Here is a 21,520-nt window from a genome sequence, read left to right on the forward strand (position 1 = left end):
TTTTATTCTCGAAACTTGATGTTATTACTTTACAGGATATAATTAAGTACGGGGGATCTTTGTCATCAAATCCATAAACCCACGTGACTTTCCTTCTTACCTTAGCATTTAATCCTCGAACTTTACTTATATGAAAAGTTCAACGAATTTATTTTTTCAATGCTTCCAATATTCGTATTTTTAAAAGACACGCTACCCATCCCGAGAATCTCTTATTTTCTCTCTAAGTTTCCATTCTCGCAAAAGTAAGAATTAGATTTCTTTTTCTTTTTTCCCCTTCTTTACAATCAAATTGAATTACAATCAAATAGAATAGTATTTTATATTCACTATTTCTTTTTTAATGATCTACGAACGTGAAAAAAGAAATTGACCTTTGCTTTTAACATGTGGGTGTCCATAATATCTCAAATTCTACGCAAATATTTCTTTCGTAATTTGTAACGGCCAATATTCATTTTTGTTGACTTTGTGAGCTAGTTTAGTGCCTTAAGAAATAGATACGTACAAGTGAATTAAATACATGGCTAGAGTTCAATTATTCACAATGCGTTGACATGACACATAAATAGAGATTAGTAAGATATTTGGCCCAATGTGATAATCACGTGCCTGAGAGGAGTTTTCTCGTGAAAAGAATAAATAGGAAAAAGTAAACACCAAAAGTCTTAGAACATGCTTTTACTATGCAATCGCATAATAAAAGCATCCAACTCGTTTAATCAAAACTTAAAATTTATAAAATTTTGCAACTAATTCCTTTCGTTAGCTCCACCTATTTTGTTTAATAAGCAAAAATCTACGACCGATTTATATTAACTGTTACTTGGTCTAGGCAAATAATTTAATTCTTGGCCCCCTCGCCAACACATGTCTCTCTTTTCCACACGTAACTTTATGAACAAGCTCTAATATTTCTTCTCAAACACAGATAGATCGGATCAACGACTCTCGACTATGGGATCCGACTTGACCACTACTAAACTATATCCAATCGAGTCAGATTGTACTAGGTTTCCAACAACATTCATCAACAACGACGCCATCTCCCCGTCCGGTCTAATTGCTCGAAATAAGGAAGCGCCTCCTCACATAAATGGAAAAGAAAAAAAAAAAAAAAAAAAGGAGGGTGGGGTGGAAATTAATCAAGCAAACGCACGGGCAACTTTCTCCCTTCTCTCTTTTTGCCCCAAAGGCATGCCTAGGTTAGCTTGCAAAAAGGCAAAAACTTCGAGAGACCGGTCGTGACTCATGATGCTACTGTTCCGCCCACCTTTCTTTCTTTCTTTCTTTCTTTTTTGTCTAGCTTTTGCTTTCGCCTTTTCGATGTCTTGGTGTTTCATAGAAAATGCCAAAGATTGGGACGTCGATAAGTGGGGTAACTGATACTGTTCAATGCCAGGATGAAAACAAATCGTCCGACTCTGCAGGCTGGCAGCGACTGACTTTTACCACCCCCTCCTCTTTTCTTCGGTGGGGGATGGAAATGGATGCATGCAAATGACCTTTGCTGCTGATTCGGTCCTCATGACCTAATTATGCATTCCGGCCCCTGCCCATTTCGACCACACACACAAAAAAAAAAAAATGAAATTCCACTATACTTTTCAGTGCCCATTTGACCAGAAAACAAAACAAAATAAGATAGGAAAATAGTGGATATCGTGGTGATTTTTATTGGTGAAAGTGACCCTCAGAAAGCATGGCCATCATGGCTTCCGACTCGTGTTCTCATCAATTCCCTCCACCCCCCATTATCCTACCGAGGGCACAAGAATTCGATTCCCTAGATTATTTGACTAGACAGAAGTTCGGAATTTCCACATCATTACGCGTATAGACGATGGAAATTCACATGATTTGACAAGTCTTGACTAATTGAATTATGAAAACTTATTGGTCGAAGAGGATGGGCTAGTGTCTTCTCTGACGTACGTATGGATTTTGCTTTCCATTTTACTTAAATTCACAAGTTTAATAGTACGTTCCATAACATAAGGCTCACTCATTAGGTGATATTCCTTCGGATTAAGAGAATTTTATTACATCAATTGGTTTTTGTACATCACTCTACCTGATGTAAAATACGTGATTTACCTTTTTTCAGAAATTGACATGAGATATTAGGAGAGCATGTTAGTATTTCAACTCTTGATTTATATCATATATCATGTTAGATAAACTATTTTTCCTAAAAGCCTGCTTGTTAGAAAACGGCCAATGATATATGTATAGCATATCATATAACACTTTTTTTTATCTACTTTCCTAACTTACAATTTAGAGAGAGAGAGAGAGAGAGAGAGAGAGAGAGATTTGAGGGATTACAGTATCTCAAGTGTGTTTCTTCGAGAGGGCATTGGTGTCTTTTCATTAATGCATATCCACACAGAGATGCTAAGTTGTATTCTGGAAAACACAGGAGGAAAAATAATAGAAATATGGAAATTCAAAAGATTTTATGAGGGGATTTGCCAACATTCCAAAAACTCTCCCCTCTTGAATTTAAACTCTAAGCTCCACGCTTTAAATTTTGAAGCCGACAACCTGCTTAGTTTTAATTATTATTATTTTGGCTTTTATTGTCTTTTCTTTTTTTCTCCTAATCTAATTTAGGAGTCTGTGTAGGTGAAAAAATTTCTACAGCTGATCCTAGGTAGACGTAGAGACCAGTTCAGACATTCATCCAATCGATAGTGGCCGAGGAGGATGTCCCTGACCGATCTGAAATTAGGCTTCTTCTAGATCTAGGATTTTTACTCTCTTGATTTAGATTTAGGTCTAGATCTGGGAATTCCTTAAGGTATTTTATATGTGTTCTTTGAACATATTGACATTGGTGTCTCTACACAACGATGGTAATGAGAATGTTGAATTTAGATGCGCATCGCAAACCATTTAAAATGGAGTGAAGGATTTCGACATGTACTCATCACTAAATCTAGTGATCAATCGCCGAATGTTCATGATGATAGATATATTCTTGAGGAACGAGAGTGTATTTGTATTCTAATGTTTGCTTTTGTTCGACAATTATCTAGGATTAACTCGGGTTTAAAAGCCTTCTATGAACCTCTTGAGAATTATGAGAAATGAATTGAAATTTTCTTTTGACCAAAAAAGAAGAAGAAGATATTATGCAAATCATTCCATTTCTTAAATTTTTATTCAATAAATGCACTTAGGAATTTCTACGGTTCCACGAAAAATCAATTCACCATGTTAAAAGTCATAGCCAAGTGCACTTATCACTCCATAATTCCATTCAGGGATTTCTACGGCTCCACGGGGAAAATCGATCCACTGTACCAAAGGCAGCGTCAACGCATTTTATCTACCTCTCCAAACAAAATATCATATCTCATAAACACTTTATAAACTTTCAGTGAACAACCGAGATTTGTTCTTTTGTGATCCAACGGTCATGGATGTAAACACTACTAAAGGCAACTGCCTCAGTGCAATTTATAACATACCTTCCACACAAAGATATCGCATCTCATAAACACTTCAAAAAATTTCGGCGAACGACGAAGATCTGTTCTTCTATGATCCAATGGTCACGGGCATAAGGGTCGGATCCTAAAAAATTTATAGAAATGTCTACTTCCCAATAATCTTTCCTCACATGGGCGATGATCGTCCTTAGATAAATGGAGAACTTGTGTTCGAGATAGTCCTTGGATATCGCATCACATCGCAATCACCAAAACATAGGGAAATATAAGTAGGGGTAATATTCTACATTCCATCTTGGATATCTTGCCAACATGCGCAAAACCGAAGTTATTCCTCATCTCGACCGACGACTGCCGATCGCCCATGACCCTATTTTATATATATTCCATTCCGCTACGGCGAGATTGAGTTGCACCAGAGCTCGATAAAGGTGTGAAGAAAAACAAACCAAGAAGAGAGAAGATCCAGGGAAGAAGAGCAGTTCAAGAAAATAAAAATTCGAACTTTACGTGTTGTGTTCATGTGTGCAACGAGGAAGAGAGAAGAAGGAGCCGTCCACCTTCCGTTCTTCGCAACTACCCTTCCTCCATGGTAGCCATATAGCAAAGCAGCGCACGGAAGTGGGCAGTGCCCCCGCGCCGAAGGTACGTAAGCAAATTAGCATGTTGTCGACCGATACGCGTGAACTATATCGAATTTTATCAATTATATCGCAATAATATTAGTCTTCCGTCTCCTCTCTGTTCTCTCTCTTCTTTCCTCTTTCCTATGCATATGCATTTGCATTTTAGAGAGAGAGAGAGGGAGTTTGGCCTGCTGATGATTGTCGTCCCATTCTCTTTCCATATTGTTGTAGCTTGTGTAGTGCAGCTGGAGAAAGCTTTTTTCCCTCGGCAACAAGCTCACCCCTCCTTTTTCCGGGTGGGTCTATTGCATATCTTATTACGAGTCTTGCCTCGCCAATCACCCACCTTGGCCAAGATTCAAATTCCATCCAGCCATTATCAGTAATCGGGTCGTTTTCCTGATTGGTTTCTTACGTTTTCGTGATTTGTTTCGGTTCTTTTTCGTTACGGGTTGTCTTCAGATTTGATTTGCGCAGTCTGGTTTGTCTCCTTCCTCTGCGTACGGGAGTAATATTGCGAGAGATAGAGGAGAATCGAGGGGGGAGAGAGACAATAATTTTCTTTGTTTTTTTCTCTCTCACTGACCGTCTTTCGCCCTCTCCCTTCGTGTTCCGTGCCGGTAAAAACCCGTTGGCATCTTCTGCCCCTTCATGTGCAATGTGTCTTGAGATTCTAGCACCATGTAACGCAGCTGTTGCTCCTTCTCTGTAATCCCTCAGATGGTGAAATGCCCTCCTCACACCGATTCACTCCTCGTCCTCCCGGCTTAACTCGCCAATACAACGCCCACCGCCGAACTAGAATTGCCACTCCTGCTGCGGCTCCCGCATTCAATTCTCTCCGCCGCGGGCAGAGCTTATTCAATGATGGGTGTCCCCTTTTGGCTCCATAAATTGGCTTCCTGTCGTCAGCCGTCGCCACGGGGCCGCCTCATGGTAATAATGCCCCGCTCTTGAGGACCATCCGGGGCTTGCCCGTGTTGGAGCTGTCCTCCGTTTGCATCAATTTGACGCTCTGTCTGGTGTTCCTCTTCGTCGTCTCCGTGAGGCAGATATCGGTCTGCATAGGCCGGATACGGATTGCCAAGGACGATTCTATCGCGGGTTCTAGCCCGATCAGTCGGAGCTTCGATGGGGAGATCTTCGTGGTTAAGATAGGTTACGGGTTCAAGCTATCGGTGCTTAGTTGTTTCTATGTGCTGTTTGTGCAAGTTCTGGTGTTGGGTTTTGATGGGACTGGCTTGATCAGAGAGGCCTCGAGTGGCAAGTCTGCGGATTGGTCCGGTCTTTGCTCGCCCGCGGCTCAGTGTTTAGCTTGGTTCTTGCTGAGCTTCTCGGCTGTCCATTGTAAATTGAATGTGCCCGAGAAATTCCCTCTGTTGTTGAGGGTATGGTGGCTGGCCTCATTTTTTATTTGTCTGTTGACTCTGCATGCTGATGTGAGAGCATTCTTGGTAGAGGGCTCTGCGCATTGGAGTTCACATGTCGTGGCAAATTTCGCTTGTGCCCCTGCTCTCGCTTTCCTTTGTTACGTTGCAGCTAAGGGCGATACTGGGGTGCAAACAAGTAGAAATTCTGATATTCGGGAGCCATTGCTTCTCGAGGAAGAAGCTGGGCCTGCGAAAGTTACCCCGTACAATGATGCCGGCTTGTTTAGTTTGGCCACTCTTTCTTGGCTGAACCCACTTCTTTCTATTGGTGCCAAGCGACCACTTGAGCTTAGGGACATCCCCCTTCTCGCCCCAAATGATCGAGCCAAGACCAATTATAAGGTGTTAAAATCAAACTGGGAGAAACTGAAGGCTGAAAATCCTTCGAAGCAGCCTTCCTTGGCTTGGGCGATACTCAAGTCATTTTGGAGAGAAGCAGCATGTAATGCCATTTTTGCTGGCTTGAACACTCTAGTTTCATACGTTGGTCCATTCTTGATAAGCTACTTCGTGGATTACCTTGTTGGAAAGGAGACTTTCCGTCATGAAGGTTACATCCTGGCCGGGATATTCTTTGGTGCGAAGCTAGTGGAGACTTTAACGACCCGGCAATGGTATCTCGGGGTTGATATCCTGGGAATGCATGTGAGATCAGCTTTAACAGCAATGGTGTACCGAAAAGGCCTTCGGCTCTCTAGTGCTGCAAAGCAAAGCCATACCAGTGGGGAAATTGTTAACTACATGGCAGTAGATGTCCAGAGAGTTGGGGACTTCTCATGGTATCTCCATGACATATGGATGCTTCCAATGCAAATTGCTCTTGCCTTAGCTATTTTATATAAGAACGTTGGAATTGCTTCTGTTGCTGCTCTGGTTGCCACCATCGTGTCCATCATTGTCACCGTCCCAGTGGCTAGGATCCAAGAAGATTATCAAGATAAACTCATGGCTGCCAAGGATGATAGAATGAGGAAGACATCAGAATGTCTTAGGAACATGAGGATTCTCAAGTTGCAGGCTTGGGAGGACAGATATCGAGTTAAGCTGGAGGAGATGAGGAATGTTGAGTTCAAGTGGCTCCGCAAAGCGCTCTACTCTCAAGCTTTTATCACATTCATATTTTGGAGCTCTCCCATATTTGTTGGTGCCGTCACTTTTGGTACTTCTATATTGATGTCTCAGCAGCTCACTGCTGGCAGTGTTCTTTCTGCATTGGCGACCTTCAGAATTCTCCAAGACCCTCTTAGAAATTTTCCAGACTTGGTGTCAATGATGGCTCAGACAAAAGTTTCACTTGACAGGATTTCTGGGTTCCTCCAGGATGAAGAATTGCAGGAGGACGCAACTATAGTCCTTCCACAAGGTACCACTAAGATTGCTGTGGAAATAAAAAATGGCGAATTCTGCTGGGACCCCTCTTCCGCAAGACCAACTCTATCGGGAATTCAATTGAAAGTGGAAGCAGGGATGCGGGTGGCTGTCTGTGGCATGGTTGGCTCCGGAAAGTCAAGTTTTCTCTCCTGTATCCTCGGAGAGGTTCCAAAAGTTGCCGGTGAAGTATGACTAGCTACTGATATTTCTAAGATTCTTTCAAATGCTCACATTATGTTGGAAACTTTGTGCTAATTGTTGCATGATGGATGATTTTTCAGGTCAGAATTTGCGGTTCTGCAGCTTATGTCTCTCAGTCAGCTTGGATACAATCTGGAAATATTGAAGAGAACATTCTTTTCGGTAGCCCTATGGATAAAGCAAGATATAAAAGTGTGATCCATGCTTGTTCACTAAAGAAGGATTTGGAGCTCTTATCCCATGGAGATCAGACCATCATTGGTGATAGAGGCATAAATTTGAGCGGTGGGCAGAAGCAGCGAGTACAGCTTGCTCGGGCGCTCTATCAAGATGCGGACATTTATCTACTTGACGATCCATTCAGTGCAGTTGATGTGCATACAGGATCAGAGTTGTTTAAGGTTGAAATTCTCGAGTGCATTGCCTTTCCTTTGCTTTAAGCTGATGGATCTTTATTGAACATGTTGATCTCACTGCAGGAATACATTTTAACAGCACTAGCTACAAAGACTGTGATATTTGTGACCCATCAAGTTGAATTTTTGCCTGCTGCAGATATGATACTGGTATGAAATTGTTGTTTAACTGTGTTTGTCTCTTCTCTAGGTTTTGCACTTAACTTTGTTACTGTATAAAATTGCTTTACAACTACTTTTAACTTTAAATTGCTTTACATGAAGCTACAAGCCTTTTTTCCTGTGAGTGGGTTAAAACACCTTTCCCGTCGAGTGAAAAATACTTGTTTTGTGATTTCTCTTTCTTTATTGGGAAGGAGCAATAATAGCTTGTCATCACTGGAGAAGGATTGTTGAAGCACTTCCTGCGCTTGGTGGAAAGGACATGCTTATTAGCATTTTATACATATTAGAATGTCAACTCTTGATGGATCTCCGATCATCACATTTATTTGTACGTTCGTTTTTCTTTTCTGCAGGTCCTAAAGGAGGGGCGCATCATTCAAGCTGGAAAATATGATGATCTTCTACAGGCAGGAACTGATTTTGAAACACTGGTCTCAGCTCACCATGAAGCAATTGGAGCATTAGACATTCCAAACCACTCATCAGAAGATTCAGATGAGAATTTGCCTGGCTCTATCATACTTGGGAAAAAATGCAACGCAGGAGGCAATGACGTTGATATTTTGGCAAAAGAAGTACACGAGGGTATATCAGCCCCTGAACAGAAAGCAATCAAAGAGAAAAAGAAAGCAAAGCGGTCACGAAAAAAGCAGCTTGTTCAGGAAGAGGAAAGAGAGCGGGGACGAGTCAGTATGACAGTTTATCTCTCATATATGGCTGCTGCATATAAAGGCTTACTGATTCCACTTATAATTATTGCACAATCGTTATTTCAATTTCTTCAAATTGGAAGTAACTGGTGGATGGCTTGGGCAAATCCCCAAACAGAAGGAGACCAACCAAAAGTCAGACCCATGGTGCTCCTGATCGTTTATATGGCACTTGCTTTTGGGAGTTCTTGGTTTATATTTGTAAGGGCTGTTCTCGTGGCTACATTTGGGCTTGCTGCAGCTCAGAAGCTCTTCTCGAGGATGCTGACAAGTGTGTTTCGTGCTCCAATGTCTTTCTTTGACTCTACACCAGCCGGACGGATTTTGAATCGTGTATGTTTCCTTTTCTTACAAGAAACTTGCATGCCCTTTGACTGTTGTTACGTACCTTCTAGAGAGTTAGACCTTGAGACTTGAGAGACTCTCCTGCTTGGTTATTACTGTTGGTGTATTTGCCGACTGATGAATGGGATTCATACTTTCTTTTTAGGTGTCGGTTGATCAAAGTGTCGTGGATCTTGACATTCCCTTTAGACTTGGCGGTTTTGCTTCAACAACCATACAGCTTATTGGCATTGTATGTGTAATGGCTAAAGTTACCTGGCAAGTGATTCTTCTTGTCATCCCAATGGCGGTGGCTTGCTTGTGGATGCAGGTGACCTTGAGTTCTGCTTTAACATTTACTTACAACTTTTGCCTTATTTTTTGAGTACCAAACAGAGGAATGCAAAGTTATTTGTATCTGCTAGTCCAGTGGCCATTACAATTATAACCCTTTTCCTATGATGTTACAAGAATGTGATGGCAAGAGATTTTTAAGGCCTCAAAGAAATTGGATTGTTCAAAGTTGTCTCATGGTGGCATGAAATCTAAACAATATCTCAACCCAGGCCTACCTGGCACTGATCGACTTAACATTTTGTTCTCTCCTGCTAAGTCCTAACCCTGTCGCACATTTTTGTGTTCTGAACATATGCGACTGACGTTGAGCTCGTTTATATGATCTTTTTCTAAGAGAGGGGAAGTCATGAGTAAATAACAGAAGCAGGTGAATTTTCCCTTGTTATTATTGTGATTATACATAGATAGGTTCAGATTCAGATGGCACCCCCTTTGTGCCAATTTGAATAGAAGTTCTTGTTCTTCTGAAGAAACAAGATTGAGCGATTGATGTCACTTTAACTGAAGAGTATCTGAATGCAGAAATACTACATGGCTTCATCAAGGGAACTTGTCCGTATTGTAAGCATCCAGAAATCTCCAATCATGCATCTTTTTGGGGAATCAATTGCTGGAGCCGCCACAATAAGAGGTTTTGGGCAAGAGAAGAGATTTATGAAGAGGAATCTTCATCTTCTTGACTGTTTTGGTCGCCCATTCTTTTACAGTATTGCAGCAATAGAGTGGCTTTGCCTTCGCATGGAATTACTCTCCACTTTTGTGTTCGCTTTTTGCATGATTCTACTAATCAGCTTTCCACATGGAACTATTGATCCTAGTAAGTATTGAATTTTTCTTCTTATCCCCAATCAATCTTACGTAGTTTTTGAAGATTTTCTTTTGGAGCATGTGTGGATCAGACAAAACAATGCTTTACAAGTGGTGGCTTGAGCACATTTTCAGCATCAACCATTAACCTGTGGTGTCTTTGAACCAGTAAAATCTTGAGACTGATTAAGTTCTCTGTAGATTTTGTCTTTCCTGATTTTCAGTGGATTTTCAACTTAGATTAAAAAGTTTCCTTTTGTGTATCCTTTAGTCCCATCAATCCAATGCTGTTAGAGAAAAAGAGGTTTTAATGCTGGGAAAACTATTATGCACTCTTATGTTGAGTGGCTTAAATGGAACTTTAATAGGTAGGATAGGATTTTGGGACGTATTATAAAGATGTGATTTTGACATACTTTGCTTCTCTCTTATTTTCATAGGCATGGCTGGCCTTGCTGTGACTTATGGTCTAAACTTGAATGCCCGCCTCTCAAGATGGATACTTAGCTTTTGCAAGCTTGAGAACAAAATAATTTCCATAGAAAGAATATACCAGTACTGTCAAATCCCAAGTGAAGCTCCGCCAGTTATAGAGGACTCTCGCCCTCCATCTACATGGCCAGAGTGTGGGATGATTGAACTAATTGATTTGAAGGTATACAGAACCTACATTTCTTGTTAACATTCTATTTTCAGAGTTTTGAGTTTTTATCTGCTGATGTTTGGTGGGGCCACATATATACACTATTTTCATCAACCAACTGGCCATCAGCCCGGTTGCCGGGGGTTTGTGTTGGGTGCACAAAGGCTGGGTCTAAATCCAACCATGAGCCCAAAAAAAAAGAAAGAAAGAAAGAAAGAAATCCACCCTTGTGAGTTTGTGTCTGGTTGTCTCATAAAACGGGTTATTATAGGCTTAAATGATATTTAGAATTAATTTTTTGTGGAATTGGTCCTATGCATAGTTCATTTAGAATTTTCCAAGAAGCTTGGGAGTATGTGGTGTTAAATATTACTCCTGCCCTATTCCTATTTGATCAGCTAATATTGGAAAACTTACGAGACAGGTTTGACCAACAGGCAATTGCTTGTGAGGGCCACTGGCCCCCATTGCTTGTAAAATATAATATCACCTAGACTGATATTGCATTTAATCTGTCTTTTATTGTGTCCATAAAGCAGTCTGTAATTTAAGAAAACCTTGTTGATTATATTATAATTTGCTTGTCGAAACTTTATTTGAAGCTTGTATCTTAAAAAACCAAAAGGATGGTGTCAGTTGCCTTTACCCTTTTATTGTGATTATTTGGCGATACATAAAAAATAGGTTGTCGTGTTCGATCTGACTGCTAATATTAGACTTCGTTGTCTTTGAAATATTTACTAAAATGTGACCATCTTGATCTTATACTGGAAAGTGTGAGGGGAGAGTGAGCAGGGAAGGTATCCGCTAGTGGAATTTTCTAGCCTAAAAGGTTTCAACTTTTTAAGCAAGCTTCTTCTAACTCCCGAGTATCCTAATGTTGATCACGAGATGCTGATTGTCACAACTTTCTGCAGGTACGTTACAAGGAGAGTCTTCCCTTGGTGCTCCATGACATAAACTGCACATTTCCTGGGGGAAAAAGGATCGGCATTGTCGGGCGTACTGGAAGCGGCAAATCAACCTTAATTCAGGCCCTGTTTCGCTTGATTGAACCATCTAGTGGGAGAATCATTATAGACAAGATCGATATATCTAAAGTAGGGCTCCATGACCTTCGAAGTCGCTTGAGTATCATACCCCAGGATCCGACATTATTTGAAGGAACTATAAGGGGCAATCTCGATCCCCTTGAGGAGCATTCAGATGTTGAAATTTGGCAGGTTCTGTTCTTTTTGCTTGCCATATCTTTTTTAAGGTTAATCTCATATCTGCATGGCCCATAACTAATCATTGTGAATGTAAAGCTCTGAAATTTTCATGTAAACAGAAGTCACCATTATACTTGATGCTTATGACTTTGCTTGTTGAATTTTACTTCATATGATTGGTAGCAATGACCGTCATCTAAAACCCCGACTGGAAACTGACATAGCATGGATGTGGGCACATAGGTAAGGTGCCACATTACATCTCGATCAGATTGGAGTGACCTCATTGTACCATAAAAAATTTGCTTGCAATAAATGATGCAAATTGATTTCACTCCCATGACTTTCTGTGCTATTTTCTATGCTCCTGTAGTAGCTCCTGTTAAGGCTCATGATCTATCATTCTGATTGCGAGCACTTGTTCATAATTTGTGTGTCCATCCATTCATCAGTCAAATCCAGTTTTGAATATGAATTATATGCTTGTGAAGCATCAACACTGCAATAACCTTTGAATTTTCACTTCTTGAGGCTAGAGTTAATAACCCTTAAACTTGATTTAGTGCAGGCCTTGGATAAATCTCAGCTTGGGGAGATAGTGCGTGAGAAAGAGCTAAAGCTTGATACTCCAGGTGGGTAGCCACCATAGAAGTATTTGCGACTTTTTTATTTCGATTTGTATTCAGATGATCAATCTGCTCAATCTCAATTCAGTTCTTGAAAGTGGAGATAACTGGAGTGTGGGGCAAAGGCAATTAGTTTCTCTTGGTCGGGCTTTGCTTAAGCAGGCAAGGATATTGGTTCTTGATGAAGCTACTGCTTCAGTCGACACAGCCACTGATAACCTCATCCAGGGAATTCTCCGGACAGAGTTTAAGGATTGCACCGTGTGCACCATAGCACATCGTATTCCAACAGTTATTGACAGTGATCTGGTTTTAGTCCTCAATGAAGGTATGTCCAGGTTCTCTCAAAGCCCTTTTTTCTCTTGATCATCCACTTTAAGGAAAAAGAAGGCAAGAACAAACAGTGAATACAAAAGAAAGAGAAAGTCACGGCATCTGACTAGCAATGCTTAAGCCGCGTTAAATATGTCAACTTTTTATATTTCAAGTTAAGAACCCAGAGGATGCTCAAGGCTTTAACATGTATATTTGTTTCTAAGGAACCATTAGAGGAACGTTCACATTTACAACCGTGTAGAAGGGTTTTGCATCTTATGGCACCTTGAGTCTTTGACAGAGAGTCAAGAGCATCCTATGATATAGGGGGAGTGCAATTTCCCAAGGAATAGCAAAACCCTACTGCACAGTTCTAATCATTGATGTCTCTAGTGAACTGATCCCGCCAAGTTGAATCCCCTCAACATAGCAAAGTAGAAGATGCCATCGCCTCATATTATCTCCAATGCAATGGAAAATCCAATAATGGGAAACAAGAATGCATCCACATAGAGACTTCTAGCACTTGTTGCCCACAATTGTGATCCTGCTTCAGTCTGAATAATCAAGAATGAACTGTTAAATTTTGACGAGGACCTTTTATCAGTGACTAGATACTAGGAAACATGAAGACACCTTACATTTATTTTTTCTTTTTGGGGTATTGGTGTTTCTCTCTGTCAGGACATGCATTCACAGTTGAAATCATCAGTGTACCATAAGCAAGATAATCATTAGCAGTGTCTCCGCAGTTCAGTACTTACCTTCTGAGATTTTCTCCAGGTCGAGTAGCAGAGTTTGACACTCCAGCACGACTATTAGAGGACAGATCATCCATGTTTCTAAAGTTGGTAACTGAATATTCATCAAGGTCGAGTGGCATACCCGAGTTTTAGTTTGCGCAGCATGCCTGGAGGCCTTGAAAGGACTTGGAGCATCAAAAATGGTAATCCAGACTGACTCACCCGATTCTTCTCCATTTGGTGGCGCTGCTTCATTCAGCCCATAAGAACATGCAACTGAGAAGGATCAAAAGGGGGGGGCTTTTCTGGTTCCAACTTATCACATGTGGCCAGGAAAAATCACACGAAAGTCATTCTTTGGAGCGGCAGCATGGGGAAGTTCGTGCATGTTCGTTCCAATGGCTACCGAAATAAGAAGGATCGGTCGGAGGCAGGGTAATAATTGGGAGAGAGTAGGAGGGGGGTAATTATTGAGATCTTGCAATAAAAGTAGATTGTAAATTGGTGCACGATGTCGTTCCAATATTGCAACGAAATTTTGTAGTGCTGGATTAGTCATTGTGAATACACTAGAGTCCAGTGGCCAGAAACCCATTTTGAGGGTAGTACAGTACAGTTTTTTTTTTCAGTCTTTCTGATCTTGTGCCCTGCTTAATTGTGCTTTGTATGGCAACTCAGTGAATCCGCTTTTTCCTTTCCAATCTTTCCCGTCCGAGACGTCACCGTCATTTCGCTGGGGCAACTATGATTCTCGTCCACTTTCTTGTGTTTAAGTTTGCATGTATGTCATAAGGCGCGACGGGAACTTCAAGCTGAGCATACTGTGAAGTCCATCATCTGCATCTTTGCGACAGCCTAAGGAAGTTGGCTTGACTGGCTAACCTCAGCCCAATCGCGTGTTCTTGACAGAACTCAAAAGCTAGAACAAACGCATTAGATTGGGTCGATGATGAACTTCCTTCAAAACGAAAAACGATGAAGAAAGCCGGCACGTCTGGTGGGATGGGATGGGATGGGATGGGACGGGGAGGATAGCGAAGCCCGGTGGCATTTCGATTCCGTCATAGGGCGTTCATAAGGAAAGCATTAACAAACACGAATCGTTGACTATCGAGCAGGGAAAGAAGAAGAGTCCTAGTTGGCATTGGCATACCCCTCTGCGCACCAGACATCACAGTCGGATTGCACGGCAGTGGCTGATCTGGGTGGATAAAGAACGTGAATCGTGACGTGACCGACCAGTCGTAAGGGGTGTAATGCTCCCACACGGCACGGACTGCAGGAGATAAGCCTGGACCCCCCCGACACGACGCGTTATGTTTGACTCGCGTACCGACACGAGTTAAAGAGCAATCATGTTTCAATATTAGCACTACACTCCGACACGTATGTTAAGAAGATGTATGTTAAAGAAAAAAAAATGTTGACATAATGAAAAATCTCAAATTGATACATACGTAAGAAATTTATTTCAAATTAATTTTCTAACCACCAAAAATCTCAAATTGATTCACATATGATATTATTAATTTCCCTTATACCAAAAAAAAATGTTAATATTATGAAAAATCATAAAATGATACATATGTAATAAATTTATTCTAAATTGATCTTTTGTCCACCAAAAATCCTAAATTAGTACATATGTGATGAATTTACCTTTAGTTATTTTCTGTTATACCACGAAACAACATCGACACTAATGTTAAAAAATGTTAATATCATAAAAAAATCTCAAATTGATATACATATGATAAATTTATCTGATCATCAAAAATCTCAAATTGATACACCTATAACAAATTTATATTTTATTAATTTCCATTATACCATGAAACACCACAACTAGTACATTTGTGATATGATTTTTCAAATTGGTCAAGGCTTTCTAGTTTATGGCCAGCTTCTTTATGGTACCAGTTGTTGCTTCATTGAATTTGCTTCATTAATAGGCTCACGATTTGACTTTGATCGTTATGGACCAACCACACTCAAAGGTAGGGCATTTCCCATTTTCATCTGTACTAGAAACAATGTTATCTCCAATTATAGCCCCTTTAGGATGTAAAATAGTGTATGAGATAAATGGATGCATTTTGATTAGGGTCATATTCTATGCTTACGAATCTACCATATATGTCTTTTTCATTCCGGCGAAAATCGATTTATCTCAGTATAGAGAATGATAACAAGGATCTATATATGTTTATAAACTCTCTTATGGATGGGTAATCCCCAGAATAGCTATTTATGATACTATGCAATTTGTACAGCCCGATGTGCATACAATATGCATGGGATTACCCGCTTCAATGGGATCTTTTATTCTGGTCGGTGGAGAGATTACCAAACATCTAGTATTCCCTCACGCTTGGCACCAATGAGTATTAGATAGTGCCCATAAATTTCATAATAAGTTCCCAAAGATTCATAGTGAATCTCGATAAGAACTTCTCTTGAAGCAATAACGCGTTGATCTAGTTGCCATCGAAGCCACAAACTAGTATAGCCAATAGCCGTCAACTTTTTTGTATCATTCAATTCAGCAATTTTGAATGTAAAATTTAATGGGAATTCACGGAAGGTAATCCTGAATTTATCATAGATAAATCATTGTACCGACCCCAAAAAAAGAACCATCTCGTTCTTTCTTTTTCTTTGGTCGGAGGCCCATTCCATTGAAGCAAGCCCGCAACTCGCAGGCCCAAATCCAACCAGCCCCTCCTCGATTCTGAGCTTCGCTTTGGTCTCTGCTTCGATTCTCAGTGCTCTCTCTCTCTCTCTCTCTCTCTCTTTCTCTCTCTTCGCCTTCCATTTCTGCAGTCGCGGTGTGGCAGGAGGAGCACGATGCAGGCCATCTCGCGGCGCCTAGGGCACCAATCCTCGGTCCACTCCCTCAAATCGGTCTACCCGCTCTGCAACCACTGTAAGAACCCGCATTCCCCTTCCTTCCTTCCTTCCTCGCCGGCCCGTCGTCCCGTCGGTCCTCCGATCTTCGCCGGCGGCGGTTCCGATTAGTGCGGTTGGAGCTTTCCGGAAGTTCGCTGGATCGGAAATTTGGTCTTTTTCTTTTGCAGATTACGGAGCCGATGACGGGCGGTACGTGTCCACGGTCGCTACCAAGGGCGTGGGGCACCTGGTGCGGAAGGGGACCGGCGGGAGATCTTCCGTCAGGTGATTGCTCTATCCTCCGGTCGTGCTCTCGTTCGTTTTCTGTTTGGTTTGTGAGGGGTAGTGTGTGAAAAATTGGGGTGGAGGAGGATGTTTTTGCTGTGGGCGATAGGAAAATGCGAGGAGCATCTGCGGAAGTCAGTGCAGTCCTTATTTTAGATTATAGGCGGTGCATATTGGGATTGTCGATACTGAAATTGTGTGCTTCCGGCATTGATGGAAGCATGCATTTCCCGTTGGCTTTTAAGTGATTTCTAGAGAAACTGTGGATTTCCATAGAATTTCTTCTGTGGGCCGATTTTATGCTAAGTGTTTTACACTGAATCCACTATGTCCAGCAAATGAGGCGCAGTATGGCATTCCAAAAACTAATTTTGATTCGTTCATCATCTCATGTTTTGTCGAGTTTATGAAGGGCAAGATAAAAAGTCCATTCTTTCTTGGCACGATACTTATGCTCATGTACGGAGTATTTACAGGATAGGGTAAATGAACTATTGCCATGATCAGATGGTGGAAATCTTTTAGGGCTTGTAGTTAGACAATCTTCTGTTGCAGTGAGCATACCTTTTCACCATGCTCAGTTATCATTACATTTTTCTGATGTGTTTCATCATCCTGGTCATTTGACCTGGAATTTTTGCAGTGGCATAGTGGCTACGGTTTTTGGAGCAACCGGCTTTCTGGGTCGTTATGTTGTGCAACAACTTGGTGAGTTCACAAAACAGTAGCTTCTTAGACAATTCATGTCAAGTAAATGTTTGCTGGCACTGGGTATGCTGCATTATTTTACATTCATTCACATGGTCGAAGCAGTCAAAATTGATTGGTTTCAACGTCAAAGTAGGGTCAGCTAGGAACTGGTTGTTATACTCTTTTAAAGATTATGAGGACGTGCTTAATTAACAATATCTGGAGTTTCCTAGGTGATAAATTTATCTCTTTTTTCCAGCAAAAATGGGGTCACAAGTGTTGGTCCCTTTTCGTTGTTCTGAGGATTCCCATCGTCATCTCAAGTTGATGGGTGATTTGGGGCAGGTACACACTGATATTTTATGTTCATCAAAGTTAACATTTTTTTTTTGGTCTTTCACCTTTTTGTCCTTCTCAGATATTGAATCTTATATATCTTTGTATTTGATTTGCTCAGATAGTGCCGATGCAATTCAATCCAAGAGACGAAGGCTCTATCAAGGCAGTTATGGCAAAAGCTAACGTTGTTATAAATCTCATTGGTACTTGCGCATTTCCTTGTTTCTTTGCCTTGTGAATAATGCATATCCTGGGGTTTCTTTTACATATAAATCTTCCATTTGGCAGGAAGGGAATATGAGACAAGAAATTATAGTTTTGAAGAAGTGAACCATTCTATGGCTGAAGTACTTGCAAATGTAAGCTCTCAAATTACATTACTAGGGTCCTATTTTGATGCTTTAGTCCTGTGACAAGGCAATTTATTGTTATGATTCCCTTGTCATTTTATAAAGGATGTTGATGCATTGTGGTAGTGCTTGAATTGTTTTAAAACCTTCAATGCTTTGTATGACAGCTTTCCTAGGAGTTTTGCTTTTATATGAGTCATCTCCCCCCTACGCCTAAACTTATTCTCGCACAAATTGTGGGGGCCTATTTCCAGGGCTTGTGAGTCTGACATGATCAACATATCAGTGTCGTGATTTAAACCTGACTTCTAATGATCCGACCCCAATGCAGACCTTTGCGAAACCCAAACCCGCTCCCTCCCTCTTCTTTTTCCTCCCTCGGTCGCTCTGTGTTTGTGTGTGTGGGTGTGGGTGGGTGGGTGGTTTGCCGCCGTGAACTTTTTTATGAACTTTTTTCTGCTTCTGTATATCATCTGCCTTATTCACTGCAGATCGCTAAAGAACATGGTGGTATCATGAGATATATTCAAGTCTCTTGCTTGGGTGCTTCATCTTCCTCCCCATCAAAATTTCTTCAGACTAAAGCTGCTGGGGAGGCAGCTCTTTTGAGAGAGCTACCTGAGGTGAGCACACTGTTTCCTACTTGAACAACCTGCTGCATCAATAACTACCCAAACTTTATTTTCCTTTCATAATTCTGTTGCTCAGTTTTCCAACCTATTATGTTCAAATAATACAACCAAGAATTGACGTTGAGACTTGGATGTTCTGAACAACATTTTATGCAAAGGGCAATTGCTGATAAATGCTAATAGTGTTCTGAAATTTTCTAATAGTAAGCTTTGTCGGAGGATGCAGAGTTAGACCATTGAATTAACTTCTGCTCAGTCATTGTTGCTTTCGAAAATGAAAATGTGTTGTGCTTGGGAGAGTCAAACCCTTTGTGTATATGATGTGCGCCCTTGTCATTGATCAACCATATATTTGTCTTTGTTAAATCAACTTTTTTATGATGGTGTCAAGTACAATCAAACCTATGCCCAGGAAAATAAATAAATAAGTAAAACCTACTTATGACCAATCTTGCTTACTCTTTGAGACAGTCTTAATACATAGGTTTTTGGATATTATCTTAAACTTTTGGCTGGGGATTTTTGGCTTCCCTTAAATAGTGTACAATGTTATAGGGCATAATTGTCTGCTTTTGAAGTGCTGGGAATGCCTGCAAGACCCTCAAAGTCAATGAAAGATGATGGCATCTAATTTCTTAATGAATCGTACAAATTTTAGTTTAGGAAGCTGTTGAAGAATTGGTGCCAGACAGAATAGTAGGTACCTTAGTTTACGTCAACAAATCAAAAACTGCTTTTGAATGTTCTATTATGTGGAGCTGTTTTCATTACCTCCTTTCTCCTTTCTTTAGTTTTTCTAGTTTTGCTACTTCTTTAATATATATTCTTTCTTGTAAAAAGAAAAAAAGAATTATACCTCAAGTTGCCGCATTGGTTGGAGGGATACTTGTTTATTAGTAGAAGCTATGCATGTTTTGATCCTTGGCAATAATTTTCTATTTCCTGAAAAAATAATGTGAGCTTCAGGGTTGTTGAATGATGTTGTACAGTCTTCATTCTGCTCTTTCTTGTTTCCAGATACACCCCATAGAAAACATAGAGATATGAGCTTTATCAATTTTTATTTTTTTTATCAGTAGATCTGAGATTTGATCTGCAGGCAACAATTTTGAGACCTGCTGTCATGATTGGCACAGAGGATCGTATTTTGAATACTTGGGCACATTTTGCCAAAAAGTACAGCTTTCTTCCACTTATTGGGGGTGGATCTACCAAGTAAGACTTGATTATAGTGATCTTCTCGCTCATGATGCAATGCCTTTTAAAGAGATTCCTGGATCTGTACTTTAATAAATCTGATTTTGCTACTGGTCATTTGCTTTTGCAGAATTCAACCTGTATATGTTTTTGATGTGGCTGCTGCTGTTGTTTCGGCCTTGAAAGATGATGGCAGTAGCATGGGCAAGATATATGAGCTTGGTGGGCCTGACGTGTTTACTGTTCGTGAACTGGTAATCTTTCTCCATTTTTCTACGGTTATTAAGATTTGAGAATGCTTGCTAGTTTACTGAAAGTCAAGCACCCTGCAGGCGGAGCTAATGTATGATATGATCCGTGAATGGCCTCGTTATGTATCAGTTCCTTTCCCCATTGCTAAGGTATTGCCGCAGAATAACCATTTCCTTCATGTTGTATCTCGATAAGGAAATATATGGACAAGAACTATGGATTACCTTACTTTCCTATTTGTTATGTCAGAATGTATGTGCTTGTTAACATGGATGCATGAATCAATCAGTTCCAATTATCTGCAAGTCCACTATGCTTAATCATTTCTACCCGATTATGTTTTCAAATGCATGAAATAAAAGTTCACAAGGTCCTATTTGCACAGTTTTACATTCCCAGCTAAATATATCGTATATGTTTGAGCTCTTTTCTTAACTTATCCTTGCATTTTTCATGACATTTAGCATTGTTATGGCATGGTGCTATTTTCAGCTGCAGATATTTGGCACTGACGATGTCCCATTTAAGTGGTCTCTCTTTAGATCTTTTAGCCATATTGGCACATTGATGTAACTTCTGCAGAATTGATGGGGAAAATAAGTTGAATACTCGACTATTGTGCAGAGTTTCACCTGATGATGTTTATTTTTCTATGCCATCTTAAATGATTGCTCTGGCTTACTGTACAAGAAAAAGACTAGTTTCTGGCCTTTAATTTTTCTCTTTTCATTCTTTGTTTGTGGTGCTAATTAATCAATTTGACTTAATTCTAACTTGTGGTATCTTCATGATTTCAGGCCTTTGCGATGCCTCGAGAACTACTACTGAAAAAAGTTCCGTTTCCTCTGCCTAATCCTGACATCTTCAATCTAGATCAAATAAATGCTCTCACTGAGGATACGGTTGTATCCAAAGATGGTTAGTTCTCTATGCATTTCGTATCATTCATTGTGTTTGCCAGATTTAGCTTATTTCATTGCTTAATAATGTATGTGTTATAATCATGTGTTGGTGGATTTTGCAGCTCTAACTTTCAATGATCTTGGAATTGTGCCGCACAAGGTGAAAGGATACCCTGTCGAGTTTCTTATCTCATACCGTAAGGGTGGCCCAAACTTCGGCTCTACTGTCAGTGAAAGAGTATCTCCAGATGCATACCCCTGAGGCATTTTCACTGTATTATTTCTGAATGTTTCTTTTGCCAAAAACCCGGCGGAAATCTTTCAACATGTCTTTCCACCTCAATTTATTCATAATAGCCGAGAGATTCTGAATGGAAGAACACTACCCGTCTCCTGCAATCATAAGATGACGTGTCAATAAGATTTTGGGGAACATGATATCTGAACCTCATTCCAGTAGTTTGATTTTGTAAATTATGGAAGGCATTGTGGCCTCTTCTAGTTTTGATCCTTTACTGAGTGTTAACCAGCCGCTTTGTCTTTCCAACCACTTCAATAAGAGTCACTTTAAGTTTGTATAA

General features: G+C 40.4%; 2 protein-coding genes across 2 annotated transcripts; both read left to right on the top strand.

The window, feature by feature from the left end:
- Nucleotides 1–4,977: 4,977 nt before the first annotated feature.
- LOC104425220 (ABC transporter C family member 5) lies at nt 4,978–14,104 on the top strand (the record flags this gene model as incomplete). The annotated part of the gene is made up of 11 exons (XM_010037845.3): nt 4,978–7,071; nt 7,167–7,487; nt 7,566–7,652; nt 8,021–8,710; nt 8,868–9,032; nt 9,581–9,875; nt 10,306–10,520; nt 11,426–11,731; nt 12,288–12,351; nt 12,434–12,673; nt 13,444–14,104. Coding segments are annotated over 11 exons (4,590 nt in total), but the record flags the coding sequence as incomplete, so codon positions are not given.
- Nucleotides 14,105–16,167: 2,063 nt separating this feature from the next.
- Nucleotides 16,168–21,520, top strand: LOC104425222 (NADH dehydrogenase [ubiquinone] 1 alpha subcomplex subunit 9, mitochondrial). The gene is made up of 12 exons (XM_010037847.3): nt 16,168–16,329; nt 16,481–16,577; nt 17,221–17,285; nt 17,527–17,612; nt 17,725–17,809; nt 17,895–17,965; nt 18,448–18,579; nt 19,688–19,803; nt 19,916–20,039; nt 20,118–20,186; nt 20,835–20,955; nt 21,062–21,520. Exons 1-12 carry the CDS (start codon nt 16,251–16,253, stop codon nt 21,199–21,201), a joined length of 1,185 nt encoding a protein of 394 aa, XP_010036149.1. The 5' UTR covers nt 16,168–16,250; the 3' UTR covers nt 21,202–21,520.

The sequence above is a fragment of the Eucalyptus grandis genome, chromosome 11 (assembly GCF_016545825.1).
Source record: "Eucalyptus grandis isolate ANBG69807.140 chromosome 11, ASM1654582v1, whole genome shotgun sequence".
Lineage (NCBI taxonomy): Eukaryota > Viridiplantae > Streptophyta > Magnoliopsida > Myrtales > Myrtaceae > Eucalyptus > Eucalyptus grandis.

What these genes read in the sequence shown, in the direction of transcription:
- LOC104425222 (XM_010037847.3), top strand. Translation starts at nt 16,251, where the DNA reads ATGCAGGCCATCTCGCGGCGCCTAGGGCACCAATCCTCGGTCCACTCC. An exon ending in TGATGGGTGATTTGGGGCAG is followed by an intron (nt 17,613 to 17,724) that starts GTACACACTGAT and finishes TGATTTGCTCAG; the next exon opens with ATAGTGCCGATGCAATTCAA. An exon ending in TTTTGAGAGAGCTACCTGAG is followed by an intron (nt 18,580 to 19,687) that starts GTGAGCACACTG and finishes TTTGATCTGCAG; the next exon opens with GCAACAATTTTGAGACCTGC.